Here is a 24,521-nt window from a genome sequence, read left to right on the forward strand (position 1 = left end):
TATTGTTATTAAAATGTATTAGTCCCTTTTTTGCCACAGCAACTCAGAAGCCGCATTAGACAGCAGCTGGGTGGCCATTTGTGACTTACTCCTCCTCAGTGATTCCTACATTGCAGGGGGTTAGACTAGATATCCCTCGGGGTTCCCTTCCAACTCTGCAGCTCTGTGATTCTAGACAGGCCCAAGCTGATTGACTCTCCAGTGAAAGACCTCCGTTTTAATTGCTCTGATTTTATCAGCTGACACCTGCAGCCCCTGTCTAGCAATATTACAAAAATTCACATTAATAATCTTCCTTTTCCCTCTTCCAGCGTGCTCCCTCCTTTGTTAGATTCTGACGAGGTAAGCCAAGTTCAGTTTTATTTGTGCATTTTGGCCTGATGGAGCGGGGCCCTTGCTATGTTTCATGCGATAGGCACACTGGGTCGGCATTCCTGGCCAGGCCATTGAGACTGCAACCCAGAACTAGATAAACTACCGTATTTTTCGCTCCATAAGATGCACCTAGTTTTTAGAGGAGGAAAACAAGAAAAAAAATATTCTGAACAAAACAGCGGATGTATGATGTTTGTGGTTCATGCTGTGGCCACAGACATGTGATTTGATGGTGAATTTGGGGTAGCCCAGTGCAAAAATCCTGAGAATCCATGCGGATCCGTGCTTTGTAGCCATGTTTTTGCGCCACTGCAGCCCCACGAAACACTAGATGCATGATTTTGGGGGGAGGCAGGCTGTAGCCATGGACATGCTATGTGACCTGGTGGTGAATTTGGGGTGACCCAGTGCAAAAATCCTGAGGATCCATGGGCTTTTACCTCCCCCCTCCCAGGCAGCCTCCTTTATTGCTAGAGTCCCTTATCTCCCTCCCGATCGCTTGCCGATCAGCTGCTCAGCGGCTTTGTTTCAACACCCCCTTCCCTCTTTCTGAAAAAAAAAGCACAATCTGCTTTTTGCCCCTGGGCAACTCGGCTCTAGGGACCACACATTCACTCCATAAGACGCACAGACATTTCCCCTTACTTTTTAGAAGGAAAAAAGTGCATCTTATAGAGCGAAAAATACGGTAGGTCCACTGAATACCCATAAACTACTTGATCATAAAACAATGTAAGGCCTATGCATCATTTCCCTTTTTCCCACCCAACATCTCCCAGACTGTTCCTCCAATTTGCTCCTGGGCAACGGCTGGTTTTAATGAACAAATATGCCCACAGAATTCAAGTTACATGGATTTCCCAATCCCTCCTTACAGCTAATAATTTGCCAGGCCTGCCTATGAGAACCATTGGCTGGGCTTCTGTGAGGTCACAGCAGTTAGAACTTTTTACAACTATCACGGCAGAACTGCAAAGGAGCTCCTGTTCTTATTAAAACTTTTGTAAAAAGTGGGTTTTCCCTTGTCCTCCCTCTCTCCCCACCCCCTCAAAAAACAGGAAATAGTGACCACGAAATTCGAAATGTCCAAAATGGAATGAAGTCTGGATCCGGCCGAGCCGCTCAGCCGCACTCTTTTCCTAGTGGATTTCGGAACGGACGAAGAGTCGCCGATGGTCGTCCTTTTCCCTTTTTTCCTTTTTACACATGCACATATATAATATATATACATATATATATATTTGTATATGGTCAAAATATTATTTTATTACTTTTTGGTGTTTCTCTAACTATGGAGCTCCGAGGCTTTTGGGGGTTTGTTTGTTTGTTTTTTGTCCAGGTGAGGACCTTACGCCTGACCCCACCAGTTGGGGGGCAGGCGTGCAGCCGAGATCGCCAGCGCCCCCCACTGGAGAGGAGGGGGATTGCAGGACAGTTGGACCAGTGTTGCTTTCTTGTCGACTTCTTTCCCGAACCCTGTTTTGGAGCAGGCCTTCTCTGATGAGGAAACACGAGGGGGACTCTTTGTAGCGCCATTTTGTGTCCTTTGCCGTTGGCCTCAGGGTACTGGTACAGTCGGGTCTCTTGACGCTGGCTTGGGACCCGAGTCACTTGTGGGGACGGGGGGCAAAATTCTGGGGTAGGGAATGTGCACGAACCCAAAGTTTGTGCAGCTTCAAAGCTGCTTCTCTGACCGCATGGAAGCGCTCTGCCTAAGGGGAGGCATAAAACGGACAGTCCTCTCTTTTGGGAGGAATCTTTAGGGCAGGCACCCCTAACCTGTGGCCCTCCAGATGTTTGGGACTACAACTCCCATGACCCCTAGCTAACAGCACCAGTGGTCAGGGAGGATGGGAATTGTAGTCCAAAACACCTGGAGGGCCAAAGGTTGTGGGTACCGGCTTTAGGGGGACAGCGGCTGGTTTTTTGCGGAGGAGACGCAGGCAAGGGGCACGCCCGACTCTGCAACAAAAAGGGGGCGCAGGTTGGAAAAGATTACTTTTATGGCCAAGGAGAGCATTGGGGCAGATCTATAGGGCGGGCAGATCTATAGGGCGGGCAGGTTCGTTTATCTCTGGAATCAAGTTTCCCGCAGCAGCTCGCCGTGTTGAGCCGCAGGAAACTGTATGGGGGGAAAAGCCCCCGATTGGTTTATTTTGGGGGGCATAAGGGAAACTGAGGGTGAAGGGGAAGCTATATGGGGAGCGCAGAGAGCCCAGCTTGCTTGAGACCACAGCCTGGTTCTTGTCTCAACAACGGCAGCCTCAAAAGCACTTTTAAGTGTCCTTTGGGCAATAGCAGATAGCAAGCACCCTTTCCTTCCATGTTAGATCGCAGCCACCCCCGTCCTCCCCCCCACCCTTTATTCCCAGGCCAGCCTTCTCCCTCCCCTCAACCTGATGCCCTCCAGATGTTCAGGACTACAACTCCCATCAGCTGCAGCCAGCACAGCTGTATATTGCAAAGGCTGATGGGAGTTGTGGGCCAGAACATTTTGCAGCCACCTGCTGGAGAAGGCTGCCCTTGGGAGATCCTTCCTGGACCACTTGAGATATATATATATATATGTTGCTTCCTGCCTTGATTCCGCATTCAAAAGATGCATTTTCTAAAAATAAAATATAGAATTCCACCCGGAGCGGTGTACAGACTTCTCCCATTGGGAAGCTTGCTCTTCTGAACAGCTTTTTTCAAGTTCCCAAAACTTCAGCCAGACTTTCTGATGTGACGCTTTCAAGGATATGCGGGGAGGGAACGTCGGATTTCTTCTCAAATAAACCCTTTTATTTATTTTTGAAATTGTACATACATCTTTGGGGAGGGGAAGCTGTGTGTGTTTTTATGCAGCCCTATTAAAAAAAAAAAGAGGAACAAAAAGTTCACCCCCTAGAGTGTGTGTGTGTGTTTGCTGCATTCCCCCGCGGGTTGGGGAGAAGGGGCAGAGGTTGACCGGGACAGAAGCTGCTTTGAGTGCAGAAGGCACCAGGGTTTTGTCACAAAGCACCTCTAAATTTGAAAAGTCTCAGGCGAGAGGACAGGCGACCCTGGGCTCAACAGAGAGTCCAGTACCACTTTCTGGACTCCCCACCCCACCCCCCAAAAATATGAGTCACAACATATACTGGTTGAGGGCAACTGTTGCTCAGTGGTTAGAGCATCTGCTTTGCTTGCAGGTCCAATTCCCTTTAGCGTCTCCCTCTCCTGAAACCCTGGAGAGCTGCTGCCAACCAGTGCAGTCTGCGTTGAGCTGGATGGACCAACTCAGTAGAAACCTCCTATGTTCCTAAAACCAGCCCTGCAAGAGGGCGAGGTACAAACGAGCAGACAGAAACTTCATTGGAACAGGTTTAATTGTATTTTTGACACATCAAACCTCACCAGTCCTCTGCTCCTGTTCCTCTTGCCCGCAGGCTCTGGAATAAAAGGGTCTTTTAAAAAATAAAAATGGGGGTTGCCTTAAATTACTAAGGGATTAAGTGGGAGGCTGGTGAAGGCAGGAGGGGGAACGGAGGCGCAGGCCTGGCCCCTGAACCAAGCCTTGAAACATGCTCTGTCAACCTGGTGCCCCCCAAATGCCTTGGACTTCAACACCCACCAGTGCCGGGCAGGAGAGCTGAGGTGCAGGAGAGCATGGCTGGAGGGTGTACTCGGAAAATATCTGGAGGGCACCAGGTTGGCGAAGCTTGCTTTCAAAGTTCTCTGCTCTCCCCAGGAACGGGGACCTCAAGGAACTTCTCTGCTGGACCCCTGCTCCCCTTGCTCCCGCTCGGCCGCCTTTGCCAGCTGCTCTGCTGCGGCATCGATGGCGGCGCCCACGATCTCCACCGCAGCCTGGTAGAGCCGCTGCTTGTCGTCCTCCTCTCCCAGCTCTGCCTCGGGTTCCTCCATGGGCGATGGCAGCTTCCGCCCGGAGCTCCCTCTCCTTTGGCAAACTTCCCTTCCTCCATCCTCGGTGAGAGCCTGGCAGGGCCTTGACGGGGGTGGCTCCTCCTGAAGGCCTTGGCCTCTGGGTGGAAGGGAGGGAAGTGGCTCCAGGGGGGTCAGCAGGGTCTGTGGGAAGCCAGGAGATGGCGCCCTTTCTTCCTCCGTGATGTAGGCCCTGGGAGCGTCGTAAGGGTCTGGTTCCAGGGCACGGCTTCTGCCAGGTGGCGAGGCTGGCAGAGGAACCGAGCAGCTGCTAAGATGCAGCACTTCCTGGCGGATGTGTTGGGTCTCTTTGCTGGCACGCCCGTTCTCTCCTTCAGTTGCTTGGCTTTCGGGATTGCTTGCGGCGGAAACCTCCCTTCCCCACTTTTCCTGCAGCCCACCCACCCCACCCACCGGGCTTACCAGCAACTCGCTGTTCAGCCAGCCCAGATCTCTTGTCGCCATCAGCATGCCCTGCCCACCTGGGTTTTCGGCAAGATCGGCAAGAGCCTGTTCCTCTCCGTCCGACGCCTCGGCCCAGTACCCGTAGTCTCCCAGCTCAGGGGCCTGGTCTGCGACGTCTTCCGCCTCTACTCCCTCCCTGCCAGGAAGGTGGCAAGTTCCTCTCCACTTGAAAACGCCCCTGAGGCCTTGACTCTCTTCCCGAAGCCGCCTTCCCTCGCTCAAGAAAGTGCAGAGCTCGTCCACTTCCCGTTCAGTCGCGGGACCTGAAATATCGTCCTCTGCCTGCCCATGGATCTCCAGCCCACACCTGGAGCTCAGGTGCTCGCCTTCATCCTCCTCTTGAGTTTCACCCACGTTGGATGCAAGAGTTTTGTCCTCCGTGGGTGAAAAACAGGGGGATCCATCCACCCTGGCGATGGGCGAGGTTTCTGGCTCCGCGGGGAGACGAATATCCCGTTCTTCCACCGCCTTGGGACTTCTCTTGCTCTCTGGGAGAACCGACCTTTTCTTGGCTCTGGATCTCAGCATGGCCCTGAAAGCTCTCCACGGCTTCATCACCCACCAGCCAACAAACCTGTCCACTGGATCGGCCGGCGCTGTCTCCGCGATGGAGCTGGGTTCTGCCGGACTCTGGGCCTTGGCTCTGGGCGTCCACCTCAGAGGAGACTCCCCTTGCGGGTCAGCGGTTCTGCTGAGGGCAGCCACAGGCCTGCACCGGACTCTCGCCCTCTGGGCCGGTGATGCCGGTGGACCGGTGGGCGTCTTCTTCAGGCACAGGAGTTTCCTGAGGAGAGAGGTGCCGCTTTTTCCTCGCACGGATTCCTCGTCGGAGTCCGGCCCTCGGGCGTCCTCCCGCGTGGCCGGCTTCCGGACGGCCTGGATGGGGCTCTCGTGAGTGGCCTCCATGCAGAGGCGGCTCTTGGGGGCCATCTGAGGCGGATTGGCGGCCCCTTTCCTCTTCAGCCAGAAGGGGCACCTCCCCTTGAAGAAAGCCCTTCCGGAGGGATACGATTCTCCTGCCTCAGATTTGCTCACGGACCCCCCAGCCCCGGGAGAAGGCCTTGAAATCAGGCTCTTTCTGGACGCTTCCCCTCCCAGCGAAGAGAGTTTGTTGATATCATAAGATAATGTAAAGTGGGCCTCTGTTATCCTCTCGGAGGAGGTCTGCATGTTTTGTTCCTTGCCTGGAGCTCCGGTTTATTTTTGTCCCTTGCTCCCGGGATGGCTTTTTTAAAAAAAAATAATAATTGATGCTGGTGGTGTTTCTTCTAGTCCTCAGTGTTTCTTGGCTCACTTGCCTCCATCTGCGGTCAGCCTCCTTCAGAACTTCATGGCTCTTAATCCAGGCTGGAGCAGGTATCAAAACTCATATTTCTTCTTCAAATAACAGCTGCCAATAGGTTTTTTTTGGGCGGTGGGAGGGGGACAAGACGGGCGGGGGACAGCGTCCCTCCATCAGGTATTTCCCTGCCCAATTTTATATTACCATCTGCAGTGTGTCCACTGCAGGCTCTGCTGCTTCTCATGTGGATGCAGAAAAGGCTTGGAAGCACCAAGGGGTCATTCCTTTGCCAGGCTTCCTGCAGAACGACACAAAATAAACATGTCCACTGAACAAATAATTAGGAAATTTATACAGCCAGGGGGATGGCTGCACATACCCTGAGTGGTGAGCCCACTGAGGATTCCCCACAAAGCCCTCTTTTGGGGCAGAGAAACAGACTTTGGAAGGCTCTCGCTTCAATCCCTGGAATCTTGAGAAAGAGCCCATTGTTGAACATGCTGCATGCACAGATGACGCTCAGCATTGATGCTAGGCTCCTTCTCCAATGATCACGAACGAGCCAGCAGTAAATCCCACTGTGCAAGTTGGAGTTAACTCTCTATTAGCAAAAACAAAAAAAATTCCTTCCAGTAGCACCTTAAAGACCAACTAAGTCAGTTCTTGGTATGAGCTTTCGTGTGCATGCACACTTCTTCAGATACACACTCTATTAGCAAGAGTGCGATCTGCAAAGAAGTGTCAGGCCTAATGAGTGCAGCAACTCATCCCCCGCAGGTCTTGCCCCATGGATCAGTTGCCCTGTCTCCCCACAGCCATCTAAGTTCCCTCCTTTACAGGGCTTTCCCCAAGCAATCAGAGACTGCGCCTGGGTGCAGCCAACCCCTCCTCTGCCTCTTTTCATGCCTCTTCTGGTCCTGAGAGACCAGCCGGGAGGGGAGCGTGTGGCAGCAGGAGGGGGAGATCCCTGTGACTTCATCAGCCTGACCCATCTCTGCCTCTTGGCCCCCTCTCCTCTCCAGCCTCTGAGTCTGGACTGCTCACTAAGCCCTGTTGCCTCTCCAGCTCCCAACACCACTTCCTCCCCGTCTTCTCCCTCTGATCGCTCATTGTTGTCCCACCCCCACCCCCCCCGGCTCTGGATCGCCTTCCCTTGGGGGCTCCCCAGCCAGTTACCCCCACCATTCCTCTGCATCCAACCAGTCCATGAGACCAGTCTTTGAAGCCACTTGATTTCTTACGCCCAGGTGCCCCTCCACCTCTCTTCAGAAACCACCCCATTCCTAGGAATCCTGGTGTTGCTGCTTGAGATGAACAGGCCAAACTCCCCCTGCGTACATTTTGTTTCGCCTTGACGGCTGGACTTGGTTTTCCTTCTGCAAAGCCGGGAGCTGCGTCTATTTCTGGCCTTTTGCCGGCTCCCTCCACTGGCACGGAGCTTGTGGCCGTGAAACGTTCTGCAAAAACGTCTCTCCAGAATCCCAGCTGTTTTCCTAGCGAGCCGGAGAACATTGCTCAGCGACCCTTATGGCTCTGCTCATATTGAGGAAGGCTGAGCTCAGCAAGAGATTGAGCGAGGGAGGGAGCGAGCGGGGAAGAGACCTTGCATTTCTGCTCATTCTTGAAGGATTAGGGAGCAAGGATAGCCTGATTCGAGCCCTTGGAAACTAGCAAGCACACTTCTGAGCATGTGCAGAGAGTCATCTCTGCCTCACCACTTTGCAAACGCAAGCTGCCTCCGGGCATATTTTGTTGGAAGACAAGGTGCATGCATAGCTCAGTTGGTTAGAGCGTGGTGCTGAGAACGCCAGAGTCGCAGGTTCTATCCCTGTATGGGACAGCTGCATATTCCTGCATTGCAGGGGTTGGTCTGGATGACCCTCAGGGTCCCTTCCGACTCCACAATTATATATAAGGTTTTGAGCTCAAAAAAAGCCCCCAAAATGTGACTTCCAACAATACCCAGCAGGCAAATTGCTCCTGGTATACCTTTTCACAGCCCTATTTATTTAATAAAATCATAGAATTGTAGAGTTGGAAGGCACCTCTATGGTCATCTAGTCCAACCCCCGACAAGGCAGGAATCTTTTGCCCAACGTAGGATTCGAATCCACGATTAAGATTCTCATGCTCGGCCGACGAATTAAAAAACAATTTTTTTTTTGCTTCATTTCATAAAATGAATAGAGCTCTTGATTGTAAAAAACCTCAAAACAATATTATAAATAGTAAGAATATTTTTTCGGCGACTTTCAAAAAGCCTCTGGGATAGCTCAGTCGGTAAAATATGGGGCTTTTAATCTCAGGATCAGGGGTCCAAGCCCCGTGTTTGCCCGAAAGATTCCTGCAATAGACTAAAAATAGATCCACCAACCTGGAGACGTCCAGCTGTTTGGAACTACAAGTCCCATCAGCCCCAGAGTGCCCAAGAATGCCTAAGGCAGTGCCTGAGAATGGGGGGCTGGATATGTGCTGGGAGGGCTGTGGGAATCTGGCACCTCGGTTTGCAACCTTCCCCCCCCCCCACCCCTCGCCCAGTCCTTTAATCCTGGGGAGGAAGAGGGCGCACGGAGCGCGGCGGTGGGGAGACAGAAGGCAGCGACCCCCCAGCAGCTCCCATCCTCTGGAGGTTGTAAGGCGGGGTGGGGGGGCACGAGTAAGCGGTCCCCCCCCCCGGCTTGACTCCTCCGCCCCCAACCATGCCATGTAAGTCCTTGCTTCCCAAGGACTTTGCAGCCTGGGTCCGTGCGCGCACAAGATGTGCGTAAAGATGCTCGCAGCATCCTGGCCCTGCCTGCTGCTGTATGGGGACCCCCCCCCCCGTCCAGCGGTGACCTTCATCTCCCCACCTGGATCTACACCCCCCCTCCCACCCCAGCGATCGCACTGCACCCCTTTTACCTGACTGATGGCCAGCTGATACCCAGAGCATCCGTGCCAGCCTTGCAGCGGCGGGAACAAAGCCGGGCGCAGCCAGCTCCGCTTTCTTCTCCTTCCCACGAGCCCCTCCCTCTCCCCTCCGCACGTACCGGGGGGAGCCTCGCCGCGTACCGGGCTCCGCCACGGGTCCGAAGCGCGCCTTGCGCTCCCGGCCGCGCGGAGGAGCAGCCTCGGACGCCCACCACCCGTGGCAACATCTGGAGGGCGCGCACGGGAAGGCGCCCTTCACACGTTCCCGCGTGACACGCGGGCGGGCCCCACGTGCCCAGACCCCGCCCGCCTGCTGCTCTCTCCTTCGCGGCCTGTAGGAAGGGGCTAAGCGGCACGCAGGCACCCCACCGATTTCCACAGGGACCTGGCTACTGGGATTCACGCGTCTTGCAGGAACGTGGGAATGGAGGGGGGGATTGGTAGGAGGAGACGATCCTTTTTTTTTTTTTGAATAATATTTATTAAAGTTTTGAAAGTTACAGAAAGGAAAAAGAAAAAAGAATTAAACATAACAAAGCCATACAATACAATACAAAAACAAAAATATTACATATACATGACAAAAATAAAACAAAAACAATTAAAAAAAGAAAAATGAAACACAACCTATACTTTCAATGTTATTAACTTTCTTTTGCTTGTTTCAGCGACCTCCTCACACCTCCCTTTTTTTGTATTCCACTTCGATTAATTGTTTCAGCAAATCCTTTCCATCTTCCTCAAACTTCTGTCCTATCATTTAACTTAACAAATTAACTTATTTTTTCCTTTAATCCAATTACAATCTATTATACTTAATTCTTTATAACATTTCTGCTAAAGCCATGTAACTTCATTCCAACATCTTTCTAACATTCCTTAATTTTACAATATTTCTGTAGATAATATTTAAATTTCTTCCAATCTTCTTCCACCGACTCTTCTCCCTGGTCTCGGATTCTGCCCGTCATTTCCCCCAGTTCTAGACGATCCCAAGGTGGGATGGAACGGAAGCCCAGCAAGCAAACACCAGGCCTCTTTTTCTCCTCTTTATTAGAAAACCTTTGGTGCCAAATATATTAAAGAAGGGGTAGTGGAATGAAGGGGTCATATACATGCTCAGTTCTGGTGGCGCCTGGCTTCTCTGAAGGCAGCAGGTGTATCTTCTCCGGCCCTCTGCTGGGCACTGGCTTGTTCATCTTCAAGCAGAGTGTGGCAGAAAATGCCACCAGGAATTCCAGATGTTGCCACGCCTAGCGAGGGAACGTGGCTCGATGGAACACAGCAACCAAAGAGCAGAGGTTGCCAGAATTACCACCTAAGGTCCTGCGTTTCAAAATGCAGCCGCCTGCGATCTACGGAACTCCTAGCCACAGGGTGATGTACGCAGACACACTGAACTTAATGGGGATGGCTAACCTAGGTTCCTTGACTTCTGTGACTCTGGAAGAAAGGCATCATACATTTAAAGCGCACCCAAACACAGGAATCCTGGGTATAGCTGTTTGTCAAGGGTGCTGGGAACTGTAGTTCTGTGAGACTCACGCTACAGTTCCCCGGATTCTTAGAGGAAGGGAATGTGCCGCAAACGGAAGGGGCATGCATAGTTGGGTACAAGTTCCTTCTTTTTTAAATGAATGGAGGAGGACAGGCCTAACAGTGAATATTTGTGTTAACAACTAATAATTGAACACTTGGGGGGGGGTTCTTTCTCTCTCCTTTCACCAGGTGCTACAGCCCATCTCTGAGCAGATGCAGCCGGGCACTGCACTGCAGGAACAGATTCTGGAACCCGCCGGAGGAAGAGCCTGTGGAACTCCCAGAGACACCTTTCTTCTCTCCATGCATTATGAAGAGTCCACGCCCCCCCCCCAGCACTCCCTGCCTTCTAAGTGGGTGGCGGCCCACTGTATGTGAGCATGAGGTGGAAGGATCTGACGTAGCGGTTTTCCTGGAGGCAGGAGAGCTCCGACGGGTACAGAGGGAAGGGGCTGGCCAGGAACAGCAGCAGCAGGATGGCGCTGAGGATCATCACCGTCCTGTTCCATATGGTGGGGAGTCTGGGGGGCTTCTGGGTTCGGAGGCAGGAGATGATCGAAGGCTCTTGTAGGCTGGATCTGGAAGGAGAAGCAAATGGTTCAGATTCGTAAATCTGGTTGTTGGGACACTTCTTTGAATAATAATAATAATAATAATAATAATTTATTTATATTCCGCCCTCCCAGCCAAAGCTGGGCTCAGAGTGGCTAACAACAGTAAAATAATACAGCATTCTTTATGGACTTAGGTAAGGGGACCCCTGACCGTTAGGTCCAGTCGCGGATGACTCTGGGGTTGTGGCACTCATCTTGCTCTATAGGCTGAGGGAGCTGGCGTTTGTCCGCAGAAAGCTTCCGGGTCATGTGGCAAGCATGACTAAGCTGCTTCTGGTGAACCAGAACAGTGGGCAGAAATGCCGTTTACCTTCCCGCCGCAGTGGTACCTATTTATCTACTTGCACTTGACATGCTTTCGAACTGCTAGGTTGGCAGGAGCTGGGACCAAACAACGGGAGCTCACCCTGTCGCGGGGATTTGAACCGCCAACCTTCTGATCGGCAAGCCCTAGGCTCAGTGGTTTGACCACAGTGCCACCCAAGTCCCTATATTACATTATTGCTATTGTATATTACATTAAAGGTAAAGGGACCCCTGACCATTAGGTCCAGTCTTGACCAACTCTGGAGTTGCGGCGCTCATCTCGCTTTATTGGCCGAGGGAGCCGGCGTACAGCTTCCGGGTCATGTGGCCAGCAGGACTAAGCCGCTTCTGGAGAACCAGAGCAGCGCACGGAAACGCCGTTTACCTTCCTGCCAGAGTGGTACCTATTTATCTACTTGCACTTTTTGTGCTTTCAAACTGCTAGGTTGGCAGGAGCAGGGACTGAGCAACGGGAGCTCACCCTGTCGCAGGGATTCGTGCCACCAGCCTTCTGATCAGGAGGCCCAAGAGGCTCAGTGGTTTAGACCACAGTGCCACTCGCATCTTTATGGACTTACAGGACCTCAAAAGGTCACTTCCACAGCAGGGTCAGAGGTCTCCTCCCACAGCCCTCTTTGGCCTCTCAGGGTTGGAGCCGTCAGAATCATAGCAGATTTGGCTCCAAGGCCGAGCAGCTGCCCAGCCCTATCCCGAAGCGCACAGCAGAGAGATGTCTTTGTCAAATTGGAAGGAAGCTCGCTTACCCCTGCTCAATGGTGATTGCGATTTCTGCTGGCCGGGAGTCGAGGTGCTCCTTCTTGCAGATCTAGGAAAACAGGCACAGAGAGTGAAAAGGAAAAGCAGGCAATAAACGAATAGAAAATTAGTTTTCGTTGGTGGCGAGAGAGATTGGGGGCCATGGTTGGTTTGCCTTCATTTACAGCGGTTCTTTGGTTCTCAAACTTAATCTGTTCCAGACGTCCGTTCCAAAACCAAGGTGTGCTTTCCCATAGAAAGCGATGCAAAACAGATTCATCCATTCCAGGCTTTTTTAAAAAAAACTCTAAAACAGCAATTTAACATGGATTTGACTGTCTAACGAGACCATTGATCCATAAAATGAAAGCACTAAACAATGTACTGCAGTCACACAATCAATCAATCAGTCAGCAGCTGAACTGGGTTCCACACAGTCACAAAAACAACAAAAAAAGAGAAGCAAAAACGCAAAATAAATAGCAAAAAACAGACAGACCTCAGCGTAATATTCAAAAAGGAAGTGTGGCACTCAAATTGGAAGTGTAACACTCAAAACAGAGCATGTTTTGAAAAAGGTTCACAAACACTTACTTCCAGGTTAGCATTGTTTGGGTTCCAAGTTGTTTGAGTACCAGGGCTTTTGAGAACCAAGGCACCACTGTATTATGTTCCCACAGAGGACCTTAAGGTCCACAAATGGCAACATTTTGGAGGTCCCAAGTCGCAAGGTGGTTAGACTGGTCTCAACTAGGGCCAGGGCCTTTTCAGTACTGGCCCCGACTTGGTGGAATGCTCTGTCACAAGAGACCAGGGCCCTGCGGGACTTGACATCTTTCCACAGGGCCTGCAAGACAGAGCTATTCCGCCTGGCCTTTGGCTTGGACTCAGTCTGACCCTTATGTTTCCCTCCCCTTATGGTTTTGATCTATGGGCTACTTTTAAAATGAGGCTGCATTTTAAATTGCATTTTAACCTTGTTTTTTTTTCCTATTATGTTTTTACTGTAATTTTACTGGTGTTAGCTGCCCTGAGCCCGGCTCTGGCTGGAGAGGGGTATAAATAAAAATATTTATTATTATTATTATTGCAAGGAGATGCCACCAGGGCTAAAGTCTGGTAGGAAGCACAAGCTCAATGGGCCTCCTAAATCCAGAGGGGTGGAAGTGGCTGAAGGTTGTCCAGTGTTACCCAAAGAAAGCACTCTGCACATGCTCAGATGTGCATTCCTTACAGCTTCAGGATCTCCAAGCATTCCTTTCTCGGTTGCAGCCCAAGGCAGTGAAGCCACAAGGATCCAGGGGTTGCTTTTCCGGTGTTCCCAACCTATCAACTGCTTACCTGCCCAACGTTGCTGGCTGGGGTTGGCAGAGTTGTCTTTTTCGCCCGTTGCTGTGACTTCTGCCTCTTGGGTCGTTTCCCGCTTGCCTGGGATTGCACTGGGAATTGCAGATTGAGGACATGTAGGGAGACAGGCCCACAAGTCCCAGTGACCTGCAGAGTGGACCGTCAGATTATAAGGTGCTGCCCTCTATGGAGCCAGATCATTGGTCCATCTAGTTCAGTGGTGGCTACACTGGCTGGCAGTAGCAGGATTTATTGCCCAGGACTGAACCTGGGACCTTCTCCATGCAAAGGATGTGCTGGACCAAGGAGTTGTGGGTTCTCCCCCTGTTATTTGGAGCACCTGGTTGGCATGCAGAAGGCCTTGGGTTCCATCCCTGCCATCTGCAGCTAGGGCCAAGATGGGAAAGGCTAAAACCCTTGACAGCCACTGACCATCAGAGAACACCAATATTTCTCAAACCTGAGTCCCTGGTTGTTGTTGGACTACAACTCCCATCGTCCCTAGCTAGTGGGATGAGTGGTCAGGGATGATGGGAGTGTCGACATGCAGAGGGGCCGGGAGGCCAGCTGGCAAGCCCAGCTCGGACGTCTCCTGCCATCGGCCTGTGCTCTGACGTAAATCAGCGACCCAAACTTCAAAAGCCAGGGCACGCAATTAGCAGAGTGATGCCACTGGTCCCATCACCTCCTGGCAAATAGAAGGGGAAGAAATGGAGGCAGTGAGACATTTTACTTTCTTGGGCTCCATGATCACTGCAGATGGTGACAACAGCCATGAAATTAAAAGACGCCTGCTTCTTGGGAGGAAAGCGATGAAAAACCTAGACAGCATCTAAAAAGTAGAGATATCACCTTGCCAACAAAGGTCCGTATAGTTAAGGCTCTGGTTTTTCTAGTAGTGATGTATGGAAGTGAGAGCTGGACCACAAAGAAGGCTGATCGCCAAAGAATGGATGCTTTTGGATTCTGGTGCTGGAGGAGACTCTTGAGAGTCCCATGGACTGCAAGAAGATCAAACCTCTCCATTCTGAAGGGAATCAGCCCTGAGTGCTCACTGGAAGGACAGATCCTGAAGCTGAGGCTCCAAGACTTTGGCCACCTCATGAGAAGAGAAGACTCCCTGGAAAAGACCCTGATGTTGGGAAAGATGGAGGGCACAAGGAGAAGGGGACGACAGAGGACAAGATGGTGGGACAGTGTTCTCGAAGCTACCAGCATGAGTTTGACCAAACTGCGGGAGGCAGTGGAAGACAGGAGTGCCTGGCGTGCTCTGGTCCAGGGGGTCACGAAGAGGCAGACACGACTAAACGACTAAACAACAACAACAACTGCGCACACAGAAGTAGGCATGAGGCGTAAGTCATGCTACAGCTACAGATTTCTTGAACATAAATCAGAACAAAGAAACATGTCGTCTCTCTCTCATGTCGTCTTGGAGAGAACAGCAAAAGCAAAAGCTATGCACAAAGGGAAGCTCCCAGCATACTGTGCTGGAATGTAAACAGACATGCAACATGCAACAATTTCATGTCTGTTCCTTAAGGTGGAACGGAATTTTCACCAGGGAGTAGTGGACTCGAGTTTGAGAAACACTAGTGTACACCATCTTTCCTCGACCTGGTGCCCCCCTCCAGATGTTTGGACTACAACTCCCATCAGCCCTTAGCCAGTACTTTTACAGGAGTTGCTGTCCCAAGAGCTTGGAGGGCACCAGATTGGAGGAGCCTGGTGCAGAGAAGGCACAGGAGATTCCTGCCCCCAATATATACGTTCTCTACAACCCGAGATGTTCTCGTCCTGCTCCATCGGAGGAACTTACTTGTTCCAGCTTCCCTCCCATCTTCTCCCGGCAGCTCTGGCCCAGCCAAGTCTCAATCCGTTGGGGGTCAAATCCCATCGGTTCTGCTTGGCGGGGGCTCCCTTTCTCTGGCGGCCCATTTTGGGGGTGCTGACATCCCTGGAGCTCCCATGAGTGCGACGTTCCTACCAGAGAAGGCAGCAAGAACATCAGATCAGGGCGGGAATCGTGTCCCTAAAGTGGAACTCCAGTCTCCAGAGTAGATGGTCACAGAGCGCTGGCAAACCAGAAGGAAACGGACGTGCCTGGTCTTTATTGAGAATTTGTTTCTCATTTGCTTGCCAGCAGGTTATACGGCATTGAGCATCTATCCTGAGTTGCTTGTGTGGTGGTTATAAGTCTTCCGTTAACCCATGGGTAGGCAAACTAAGGCCCAATCGCCCTCTCAATCCAGCCCCCGGACGGTCCAGGAATCAGCATGTTTTTTAACATGAGTAGAATGTGTCCTTTTATTTAAAAATGCATCTCTGGGTAATTTGTGGGGCCTGACTGGTGTTTTGACATGAGCAGAATGTGTGCTTTTATTTAAATTGCATCTCTGGGTTATTTGTGGGGCATAGGAATTCATTTTTTTTCTTCAAAATATAGTCCAGCCCCCCACAAGGTATGAGGGACAGTAGACCAGCCCCCTGCTGAAGAAGTTTGCTGACCCCTGGACTTTAACCAGTCATTTATCCACACTTTTAGCACATTTTCCCCATCACTTTCCTAACTGCGTAAATTAATAACGACAACAATAAATTATACTCCGACTTTTCCCGACAGGATTCAAGTCAGCTTAGAGATAAAAACAAGAACCACTAAAAACACAGTAAAAACAATAATTAAGAAACAATTGTGGTCGTTTTCACACCAGAGTGCTTTAATATACTATAAGTGGGCAAAAATCTAAACTTCCATACGTCATTGACTCAGTCTCGCCAAATGCTGGCAATCTGGAGAAAGCCTTTTGTGCCAGACTTTACACACCTGCTGAAAACTTTTCTGTTCTGCCAAGTCTGTGCTGGCAATTAAGAGCACATCTTTCAAAATAATCATGTGGTTTCTGATTATTTACTTTCCATATGGTTTTTCCAATTTGTATGGTTTTATGTCCTCTTGTTGTAAACTGTTTTGATTTTGTTTTAATGAAATAACAGCATGAAAATGTTTTTACAAATAAGTTCCAGGCACACCCAAAGGGATGATTCATCTTATTAAACTAGCATCTCCTCTAAAAAGACCCTGGGAAACCAAATGCAAGGACTTACCAGAACGGCACCTTTTTATTTCCTGGTCTGTGACGGAGGAACTGAATTGATGCCACTCCGCCTGGAAGCCATTCTGCACCTGTAAGAAAGGAGGGGAAAGATGGGGGCAGTTATGAAACGACAAGGAAAACTATTAAATTGGCAAGAAGAACGGCAAGATTTTGGGGTGGGGGAATCAGCCATTCTGAAAACCAGATGGGGTAGGGGGGAGGGGTTACATGGCATGGGGTGAACATGGTTAATCTGTGGAACTCTCTCCCAGAGGAGACAGCGATGGCCACGAGTTTAGATGGCTTTAAAAGACAATTGGGCAAATTCCTGGAGGAGAAGTCTTATCAATGACCACGAGCCAGGATGGCTATTGCTCACCCTCCACATTCAGAGGGGAGAGTTGCTCTCGCATTCAGGTCCCGCTTGCAGAAGAGACATCTGGTTGGCCCTTATGGCCTTCCCCAGCTTGGCACCCTCCAGATGTTTTGGACTACAACTCCCATCAGCCCCAGCTACGAGGCAGTAACTGGCCCAAGGTCACCCAGTGAGCTTGGTGACTGAGTGGGGATTCGAACCCTGCCCTCCCAGGTCCTAGTCGACGCATGGCCACTGTGAGAAGAGGGTGCTGGACTAGATCTAGCAGGCCAGCTTAAAACATCCTTTTGTTGCTGTATATACCTATTTTAGGCAGAAAAGTGAAGCAACCATGTTCCTGCTCTCTCTTCCTACCAAGCCCTGGGAGTAAGACCTCTTCCACCCACCCCAGCCATTCCCAAATGCTTACAGAAAAGTCTTCCTGGCTGCCACATCTCAAAGGCAAGGAACGGGATGCACAAACACAAGGCCTGCACTTCCGGCGAGGTTCTTCCCACTGGCCCATACCTGCAGGGTAACAAAACAGGTGAAAGGACCACTTCAGAATATCTGCTTGTGTTTTCTTTAAAAAGTCAACTTCCAGCCCTTATGAGCCTTCTCCAGTTTGGGACCCTCCAGATGTTTGGGACTACAACTCCCATCATCCCTAGCTAACAGGGCCAGTGGTCAGGGATGATGGGAATTGTAGCTCCAAAACAGCTGGAGGGCCAAGTTTGGCCATGCCTGTCCTAGCCCAACAGCCTCTTCCACGGTGAAAGACCCTTAGAGCTGAAGGTGCTGTTTGATGGCTGTAAAAGGGAAAGGGTCCATTAGGTCCAGTCATGACCGACTCTGGGGTTGTGGCGCTCATCTCACTCTATAGGCCGAGGGAGCCTGCGTACAGCTTCCGGGTCATGTGGCCAGCATGACTAAGCCGCTTCTGGCGAACCAGAGCAGCGCATGGAAACGCCGTTTACCTTCCCGCCGAAGCGGTACCTATTAATCTACTTGCACTTTGATGTGCTTTTGCACTGCTAGGTTGCCAGGAGCAGGGACTGAGCAACGGGAGTTCATCCCGTTGCAGGGATTCGAACCGCCGACCTTCTGATCAGCAATCCCTAGGCTCTGTGGTTTGGACCACAGCGCCACCCCTGTCCCTGTTTGATGGCTGTAGGTGCTCAGAAACTCTGAAACGAATAATGGGGGTGGAGACGATGGTCATAATGATGATGATGATGATAATAACAGTAATAATAATAATAGTAATAATAATAGTAACAACAACAACAAATTATTTCTTATACCCCTCCCATCTGCCTGGGTTGCCCCGGACACTCTGGGAGGCATCCAACAAAAATACAGCATCAAAAATTAAAAGCTTCCAACGACAGGGCTGCCTTCAGATATATTCTAAAAGTTGTGTAGTTCTTTATCTCCTTGATATCTGAAGGGAAGGAGTTCCACAGGGCGGGTGCCACCACTGAGAAGGCCCTCTGCCTGGTTCCCTGCGACCTCACTTCTCGCAATGAGGGAACCGCCAGAAGGCCCTCGGTGCTGGACCTCAGTGTCCGGGCAGAACGATGGAGGTGGAGACACTCCTTCAGGTATACTGGGCCTTTGAGGCCGTTTAGGACTTTAAAGGTCAGCACCAACACTTTGAATTGTGCTCAGAAACGTACTGGGAGCCAATGTAGGTCTTTCAAGACTGGTGTTATGTGGTCTTGACTGCTGCTCCCAGTCACTAGTCTAGCTGCCACATTCTGGATTAGTTGTAATTTCCGGGTCACCTTCAAAGGTAGCCCCACGTCGAGCGCATTGCAGTAGTCCAAGCGGGAGGGAGCATGCACCACTCTGGCGAGACAGTCTTCGGGCAGGGAGGGTCTCATCCTGCGTACCAGCTGGGCCCTTGTTCCTGTGTCATGATTCAACCCAGCTCCATACCCCCAAAGCGGGGGCCGTCCCTCCCTCCCAGGCCACGCCTACCTGTGATGGCGCTGGAGTATGAGGAGTCCTCTTCGTCATGCGACGTAGATCCCCCTATATCCACAGAAGGATCCCACTCCAGATCCACGTTTGCCTCTACAGCGGGAGCTGGCTGCTGGCGGTGCAGCGAGGGGTTCTTTGGGGTCGACTGGCGCATGGGGGCAGCAGGAGGCTGGGGCGGCCCAGCACCATCATCGCCCCCCCACTCCAGGGATTCTTCCGCGAGGGACTCAGACTCCAAATCGCTGTCCCGGTCCGACAGCCACTCTTCCTCAAAGACCTGGGGGCAAGGTAATATGTTCAGGAGAGAAAGAGAGAGATCTGCAGACATGGAAGAGTTATCGTCCACTTAAAGAAATCTCAATGCCCATTTGCAACACATCCTTTCCCTAGAAGAATTCTGAGCCCTGTCGTTTTCCCATCACAGAATTACAATTTCCAGCTTAGCCCAGGATTTTTTGAGGGGAAGAATGGGCTTTGCATGTCCAAGATTGAACCTGGGGATATGCTCTGCAAATATGCTCTGCCTCTGAGCAATGCCCTTCACTTGCAAGGGGCTGGATTCTGCACCCTCTTAGGGGTTTCTGTGCTTCTGTCGTGCAATTCGATACTCTTTATTGTCATTGTCCCATACAGAACAACGAAACTGAAAAAAATCTACATCAGACATTCAAAAACCAACAAGCCTGCTATCCCAGCTATTCCAACCTGGTTAGCCCCCTAAAAACTCTGATACACCATTTTTAAATACAATATACTCCCATACAGACTCCTTACACAGCGTTTAAAACCAAAATCGCATTTGGATAGAAACTGTTTCTCAGGCGGCTGGTCCTCGTCACCGGTACTCACCAGCCGCATGCTGACCAGTCGCCCCTGGAAGCGGAAGACTCTGCGGAAGACCTCCTGGCAGAAGCAGCTCAGGTCCTGCAACTCCTCCTCCAAGACCGCCGCGTCCTCAGGCTGGCTCTTCTGGATCAGAGCTTCCCCGTGCACCAGCAGGTGGTCAATGCGCTCTGCATTGGCCTGGATGTCTTGCTGGAATGCCTGGACGTCAGGAAAGAGAGGCAAAGGGCTTATCCCTTAGCTGGTTTTGGACTACAATTCCCATCATCCTCCCTAGCTAGTAGGACCAGTGGTCAGGGATGATAGGAGGCAGTGACTGCCATTAACCTGGGTGGCTTTAGATGTGTATTTCGATCTGTTTTTCGTTTACTGCCAATTTTAATCTTTTAAAAATACAGTATTTTAACTTGCTGCTTTCTTTTTCTTTTTTTATACGTTTTTATTATTTTTTAACATATCAATTCCAGCAGTCATACAACATAACTTCTCATCTTATACAATATTTTAGACTTCCGTCAACACCTCTGATGATTTTCCGTTCTTTATCACTTATTATGCATTTCTTAATTTCATATTACCTTTAATTGTCCTTAACTAATAATTCTCCTCATTATCTTTTTTGCAACATTTCAAATAATTCACCTTACAAAACTTCTTGCAAACCTACTAGCGTAATCTGTTCATCACAATTGCTTTTCAAATAGTCCGTACGTTTACTTGAGTCTTCTGAGAATCTCTGGTCCCACAGGTTTTGAATCCTTCCTGTTAATTTATCTAATTCTGCATAGTCCATCAATTTCACCCTCCATTCTTCTTTCGTCGGTAGTTCTTCTTGCTGTTTTCAACTGTTTTTACTGATAATTCTATGGGTTCCCCCCCCCATTTGTAAACTGTTTTGCTTTTTTAAGAAATCAAGCAAAATTTATGTCTTTTATGTTGTTTATGTTTGTTATAAATTTGAAAAACCAATAAAAAAAATTGGGGAAAAAAGAAATGAAGCAAAATATACATTTTTATGCAGTGTTTTTTTTCTGGGGGTATTCAAAGGTATGCAGTACCGACACCTTCCCCCCCCCAAATGTTTAATTTGTGGCACTTCCTGTAACAACTTCATGGTGAGTAAGGTAAAGGTAAAGGGACCCCTGACCGTTAGGTCCAGTCATGGCTGACTCTGGGGTTGTGGCATTCATCTCGCTTTACTGGCCGAGGGAGCCGGCGTCCAGCTTCCGGGTCATGTGGCCAGCATGACTAAGCCGCTTCTGGCGAACCAGAGCAGCGCATGGAAACGCCGTTTACCTTCCCGCCGGAGTGGTACCTATTTATCTACTTGCACTTTGATGTGCTTTCGAACTGCTAGGTTGGCAGGAGCAGGGACCGAGCAACGGGAGCTCACCCCGTCGCGGGGATTCAAACCGCAGACCTTCTGATCGGCAAGTCCTAGGTTCTGTGGTTTAACCCGCAGCACCACCCGCGTCCCATGGTGAGTACCATCCCTTAAAAAAACAAACACTGAAATTAATAAGATAAATTTCTGAGCTTTTGCTGGACACTATCCATACATGGATTATTATTATTATTGCAAGAACATTGAGGTGTCCAGAAACGTTTCCCTCAGCAAATGTCCACCTGCTCCAGATGCCAGGTCCTGAGCTGAGATACCAGACTTCAGAAGCGTTCAGTGAATCCCTGGGGAAACGTGTAGCCTTGTGGGAAAACTGCAAGAGTCCAAATTCTTGACTCCCCCTTTCCTCAGCTTTTTCCCTACCTGCAGCTGTATCATTTTCTCTAGCGACGTCCCTCCGGAGAAGTGCTCCACGTCGGTGAGTCGGAGGTCCAGCTCCACCAGCCACACCCGGATGGTCTCTTTCTCCAGCTCAAACTTTTCCCACTGGTTCACAAAATGCTGGCAGGGGGAGGGAAGGGAAAGAACATACCAAACACCACCCTTTATTCACAGAGCTAAGAGATACCTGGACAATATTGTAGGAGGAACATCTGCCCTGAAGCAGCTATTCAAAAATGGCCCAGGTTATACCTGTGGAATCATAGCTTGCATGAAATCCACACTCGACTCCAGGTATATTTCAGTTATCCCGGAGGGAATGCGGACCTCAAGGTGACTGTGGACCTCCAAGGTCCAGCGCCCACCAGGACCTACCTTCAGCCTCTTGCAAATGGCAGCCGTCCGAGCCTGAAGGTCGTCCCAGCGCTGGTTGACCTCTTGTACCGTGGGCCGGAGCTGTGGGCCGATGGCCGCACTCCTCACCAGCTGATGGTATCGCCTGTTTAAGGATTCCAGAGGAAGCAGTTTGTCTGACACTTGTCTTTGTAGCACCTGAAAAGGAGCCATGCAAAATGCCAGTGGGGATTGTGTTGCAGGAATTTATGTATAGGTTGGGGGGGGGTTGCCCCTCCAGCAGATATCCTGCACATGTAGCCCACTACCAAAATCAGCACAATCGCTTTTGTGACTTTTGTGATTTGTCCCCACAAAGCACTTCATCACAGTTTATTCCTATCTATTCAAAGGGCCTCTGCTGCAGGATACCAAATGTAAGAATTCACTGATAAATGCATCTATGTACTGGCTCACTGGAAAACTTCAGAAATTCATATATACATGTGAGCTCAGCTACTCAGCAGCCCCTCTGCCTGAGTGATGATCCCTGGCGTCCTGACACCTGGTTTTTATGTTTCTGTGCTTTTAGGTTTGTACATATTTTATGGGCTAATAGCCGTAAATAAATAAATTTGATTTGAATTTGACATCTGAGTGCCAGACAGGTAGCCCTTCCAGAAATAACAAACCCAGATGAGGACAAAAGGGTGTGGTTAACTTGGCTGGGAAACAGGGGAATGTAAATATCTATCTCTTTTGTTCCACTTGATGGGTGTTTGGTGGAGGGCAAGGGGAACCATGGGGCAGGGTCCAGGATGCTCAGATTACGGCCACCAGACCTCCCCTTTCATGATGTAACCACATAGGCGCCGACTCCATGGGGCCTGAGGGGGCCCGAGCCCCCTCAAAAATTCGTTTGGGGGGGCTCTGCCCCCCCAATAATTTAAGAAAATTATTAGTTATATTATGCTTTGTAAAAATCACAAAATTATGTTGGTATTTTTTATTTTCCTTGTTTGACGATAGTTACCTTTTAAAATAAAGGGACGCGGGTGGCGCTGTGGGTAAATGCCTCAGCGCCTAGGGCTTGCCGATTGAAAGGTCGGCGGTTCGAATCCCCGCAGCGGGGTGCGCTCCCGTTGCTGAGTCCCAGCGCCTGCCAACCTAGCAGTTCGAAAGCACCTTCGGGTGCAAGTAGATAAATAGGGACCGCTTACCAGCGGGAAGGTAAACGGCGTTTCCATGTGCAGCTCTGGCTCGCCAGAGCAGCGATGTCACGCTGGCCACGTGACCCGGAAGTGTCTCCGGACAGCGCTGGCCCCTGGCCTCTTGAGTGAGATGGGCGCACAACCCCAGAGTCTGGCAAGACTGGCCCGTACGGGCAGGGGTACCTTTACCTTACCTTTTAAAATACATTCAGTAATGAGTTAAAACAAAGCCACTCCCGATCTAGAGAGGGGGTGGGGTTGCGGGCTCTCGACCCATCAACAATCTCGCGGGGCTGGCGGATTCCCCCTAGCTCATTAATATTCACCGCCCACGGCGGCAGCCAATCGGCTGCCGCAAAGGGCGGGCCCTCACAGGTTCACTTAAGGTCGGGGCAGCCCGGGGCTCGCCCCTTTCGTTCCCCCAGCAGCAGCGGTTTGGAGGTCTTGGGCCCCCCCAATATTTTTTATAAGTCGGTATGGGCCCCCGCCCCCCCCAATATTTTTTTTAAGTCGGCGCCCCTGTGTAACCATGATGTAGTTTGGCGGAGTGTAACATGTGGATTAGCAGCTAATAAAAGTTCGGGGGCTCTTTTGTTCGGGGCTTCCATCTTGTTCCACCTGGTGGCAGGTGGGAGTCCTGTAGCGACAGTCTTCAATAAAGACCAAGCCTACTGGCTGCTGTTTTGCTCTGGTATTCCTGGCTGGTGTCCTTGCTTTTTTGTCCAAGGGAGCCCTCAGATTTCTCCGTTAACAGGGAGTATTGAGACTAGAGCAGGCAAAAGTCTTTGCCCCCACCTCCCTACAAAGTGGTCCAAGGCTGCTTGCAAACAAATAAATGGGTGATAAAATGTTATTAATGTAAGGTTAGCAGGTGTCCCTGTTTCCTGGGGACAGTCCCCGGATTTACAAATCAGTCCCCTGACAAAATCCATTGAAGTTGAAAAGCGTCCCCAGATTCATTGAAAAAAATCTGGTAACCTTATATTAATGGTTCATGAAGCTTTTGTGTGGATTCACCCAGAAGTCGGTTCTGCCTCCTTTCTGTGTGATGCCATGATCTTTTAAAAAGCTGCCTTTTAAAAATATTTTAAAGTGCATTTTCCTCTCAAAATCATTTCCTTCAAAATACCCATTTCTAAATGTGTTCTCTCTCCAATATATTTTGATACGTTGTTGGGCTATGTCGGTGGTTCCTTAAGTGGACAAACCCACTCCTTGGGGGGCAGTAGGATTACCTAGGGGGCGGCAGAGGGGTGCCGAAGGTGTATATGGCCATCAGACTTTGAAAAGCTGGCATTGCTGGATGAAGTCCATCCATTCTGTAGACTTAAACTAAATTGTTTTAACTGGGTTTTGAATAAATATGCAATTAATTGTTAACTGTTTTGAATTATCGCATTATTGCTTTCCTT

At 50.2% G+C, this 24,521-nt stretch overlaps 3 protein-coding genes across 9 annotated transcripts in view; 1 reads left to right on the forward strand and 2 right to left on the reverse strand.

The window, feature by feature from the left end:
- LOC310851462 (transmembrane protein 87A-like) overlaps window positions 1-2,505 on the forward strand; it is a gene marked incomplete at its 5' end in the record, with an annotated part of 33,830 nt that extends 31,325 nt beyond the window's left edge. For all 5 annotated transcript variants that reach the window (XM_083753909.1, XM_083753911.1, XM_083753910.1 and 2 more), the window contains 2 exons: window positions 312-342; window positions 1,434-2,505. In XM_083753909.1, the coding sequence (XP_083610035.1) occupies window positions 312-342; window positions 1,434-1,475 (73 nt within the window). In that variant the 3' untranslated portion in view covers window positions 1,476-2,505. The remainder of the gene's footprint in view (window positions 1-311; window positions 343-1,433) is intronic.
- Window positions 1,850-9,394, reverse strand: LOC310851463 (uncharacterized protein). Of its 2 annotated transcripts, XR_014567751.1 has the most exons (3): window positions 8,930-9,394; window positions 2,155-6,326; window positions 1,850-2,118 (listed from the first exon to the last, which is right to left on the reverse strand). XR_014567751.1 is itself a non-coding variant. In XM_083753914.1 (2 exons), the coding sequence occupies exon 2, from the start codon at window positions 5,914-5,916 to the stop codon at window positions 4,099-4,101; it is 1,818 nt and encodes a 605-aa protein (XP_083610040.1). In that variant the 5' UTR covers window positions 5,917-6,326; window positions 8,930-9,394; the 3' UTR covers window positions 1,850-4,098. The 2 variants fall into 2 exon arrangements, 1 of the variants encoding a protein (XP_083610040.1); XM_083753914.1 differs by having other exon boundaries at window positions 1,850-6,326.
- Window positions 9,395-9,974: 580 nt separating this feature from the next.
- Window positions 9,975-24,521, reverse strand: part of SYNE4 (spectrin repeat containing nuclear envelope family member 4) — a 32,114-nt gene continuing 17,567 nt past the window's right edge. For both annotated transcript variants that reach the window (XM_083753904.1, XM_083753905.1), the window contains exons 4-13: window positions 21,941-22,117; window positions 21,548-21,685; window positions 19,789-19,983; window positions 18,937-19,216; window positions 17,384-17,481; window positions 16,609-16,687; window positions 15,320-15,483; window positions 13,495-13,647; window positions 12,162-12,223; window positions 9,975-11,055 (exon numbers count right to left, since the gene is read on the reverse strand). In XM_083753904.1, coding sequence (XP_083610030.1) covers window positions 10,827-11,055; window positions 12,162-12,223; window positions 13,495-13,647; window positions 15,320-15,483; window positions 16,609-16,687; window positions 17,384-17,481; window positions 18,937-19,216; window positions 19,789-19,983; window positions 21,548-21,685; window positions 21,941-22,117 — 1,575 coding nt within the window. In that variant the 3' untranslated portion in view covers window positions 9,975-10,826. The remainder of the gene's footprint in view (window positions 11,056-12,161; window positions 12,224-13,494; window positions 13,648-15,319; window positions 15,484-16,608; window positions 16,688-17,383; window positions 17,482-18,936; window positions 19,217-19,788; window positions 19,984-21,547; window positions 21,686-21,940; window positions 22,118-24,521) is intronic.

Source organism: Podarcis gaigeae (assembly GCF_964106915.1).
Source record: "Podarcis gaigeae genome assembly, chromosome: 8".
NCBI classification, from domain to species: Eukaryota; Metazoa; Chordata; class Lepidosauria; order Squamata; family Lacertidae; genus Podarcis; species Podarcis gaigeae.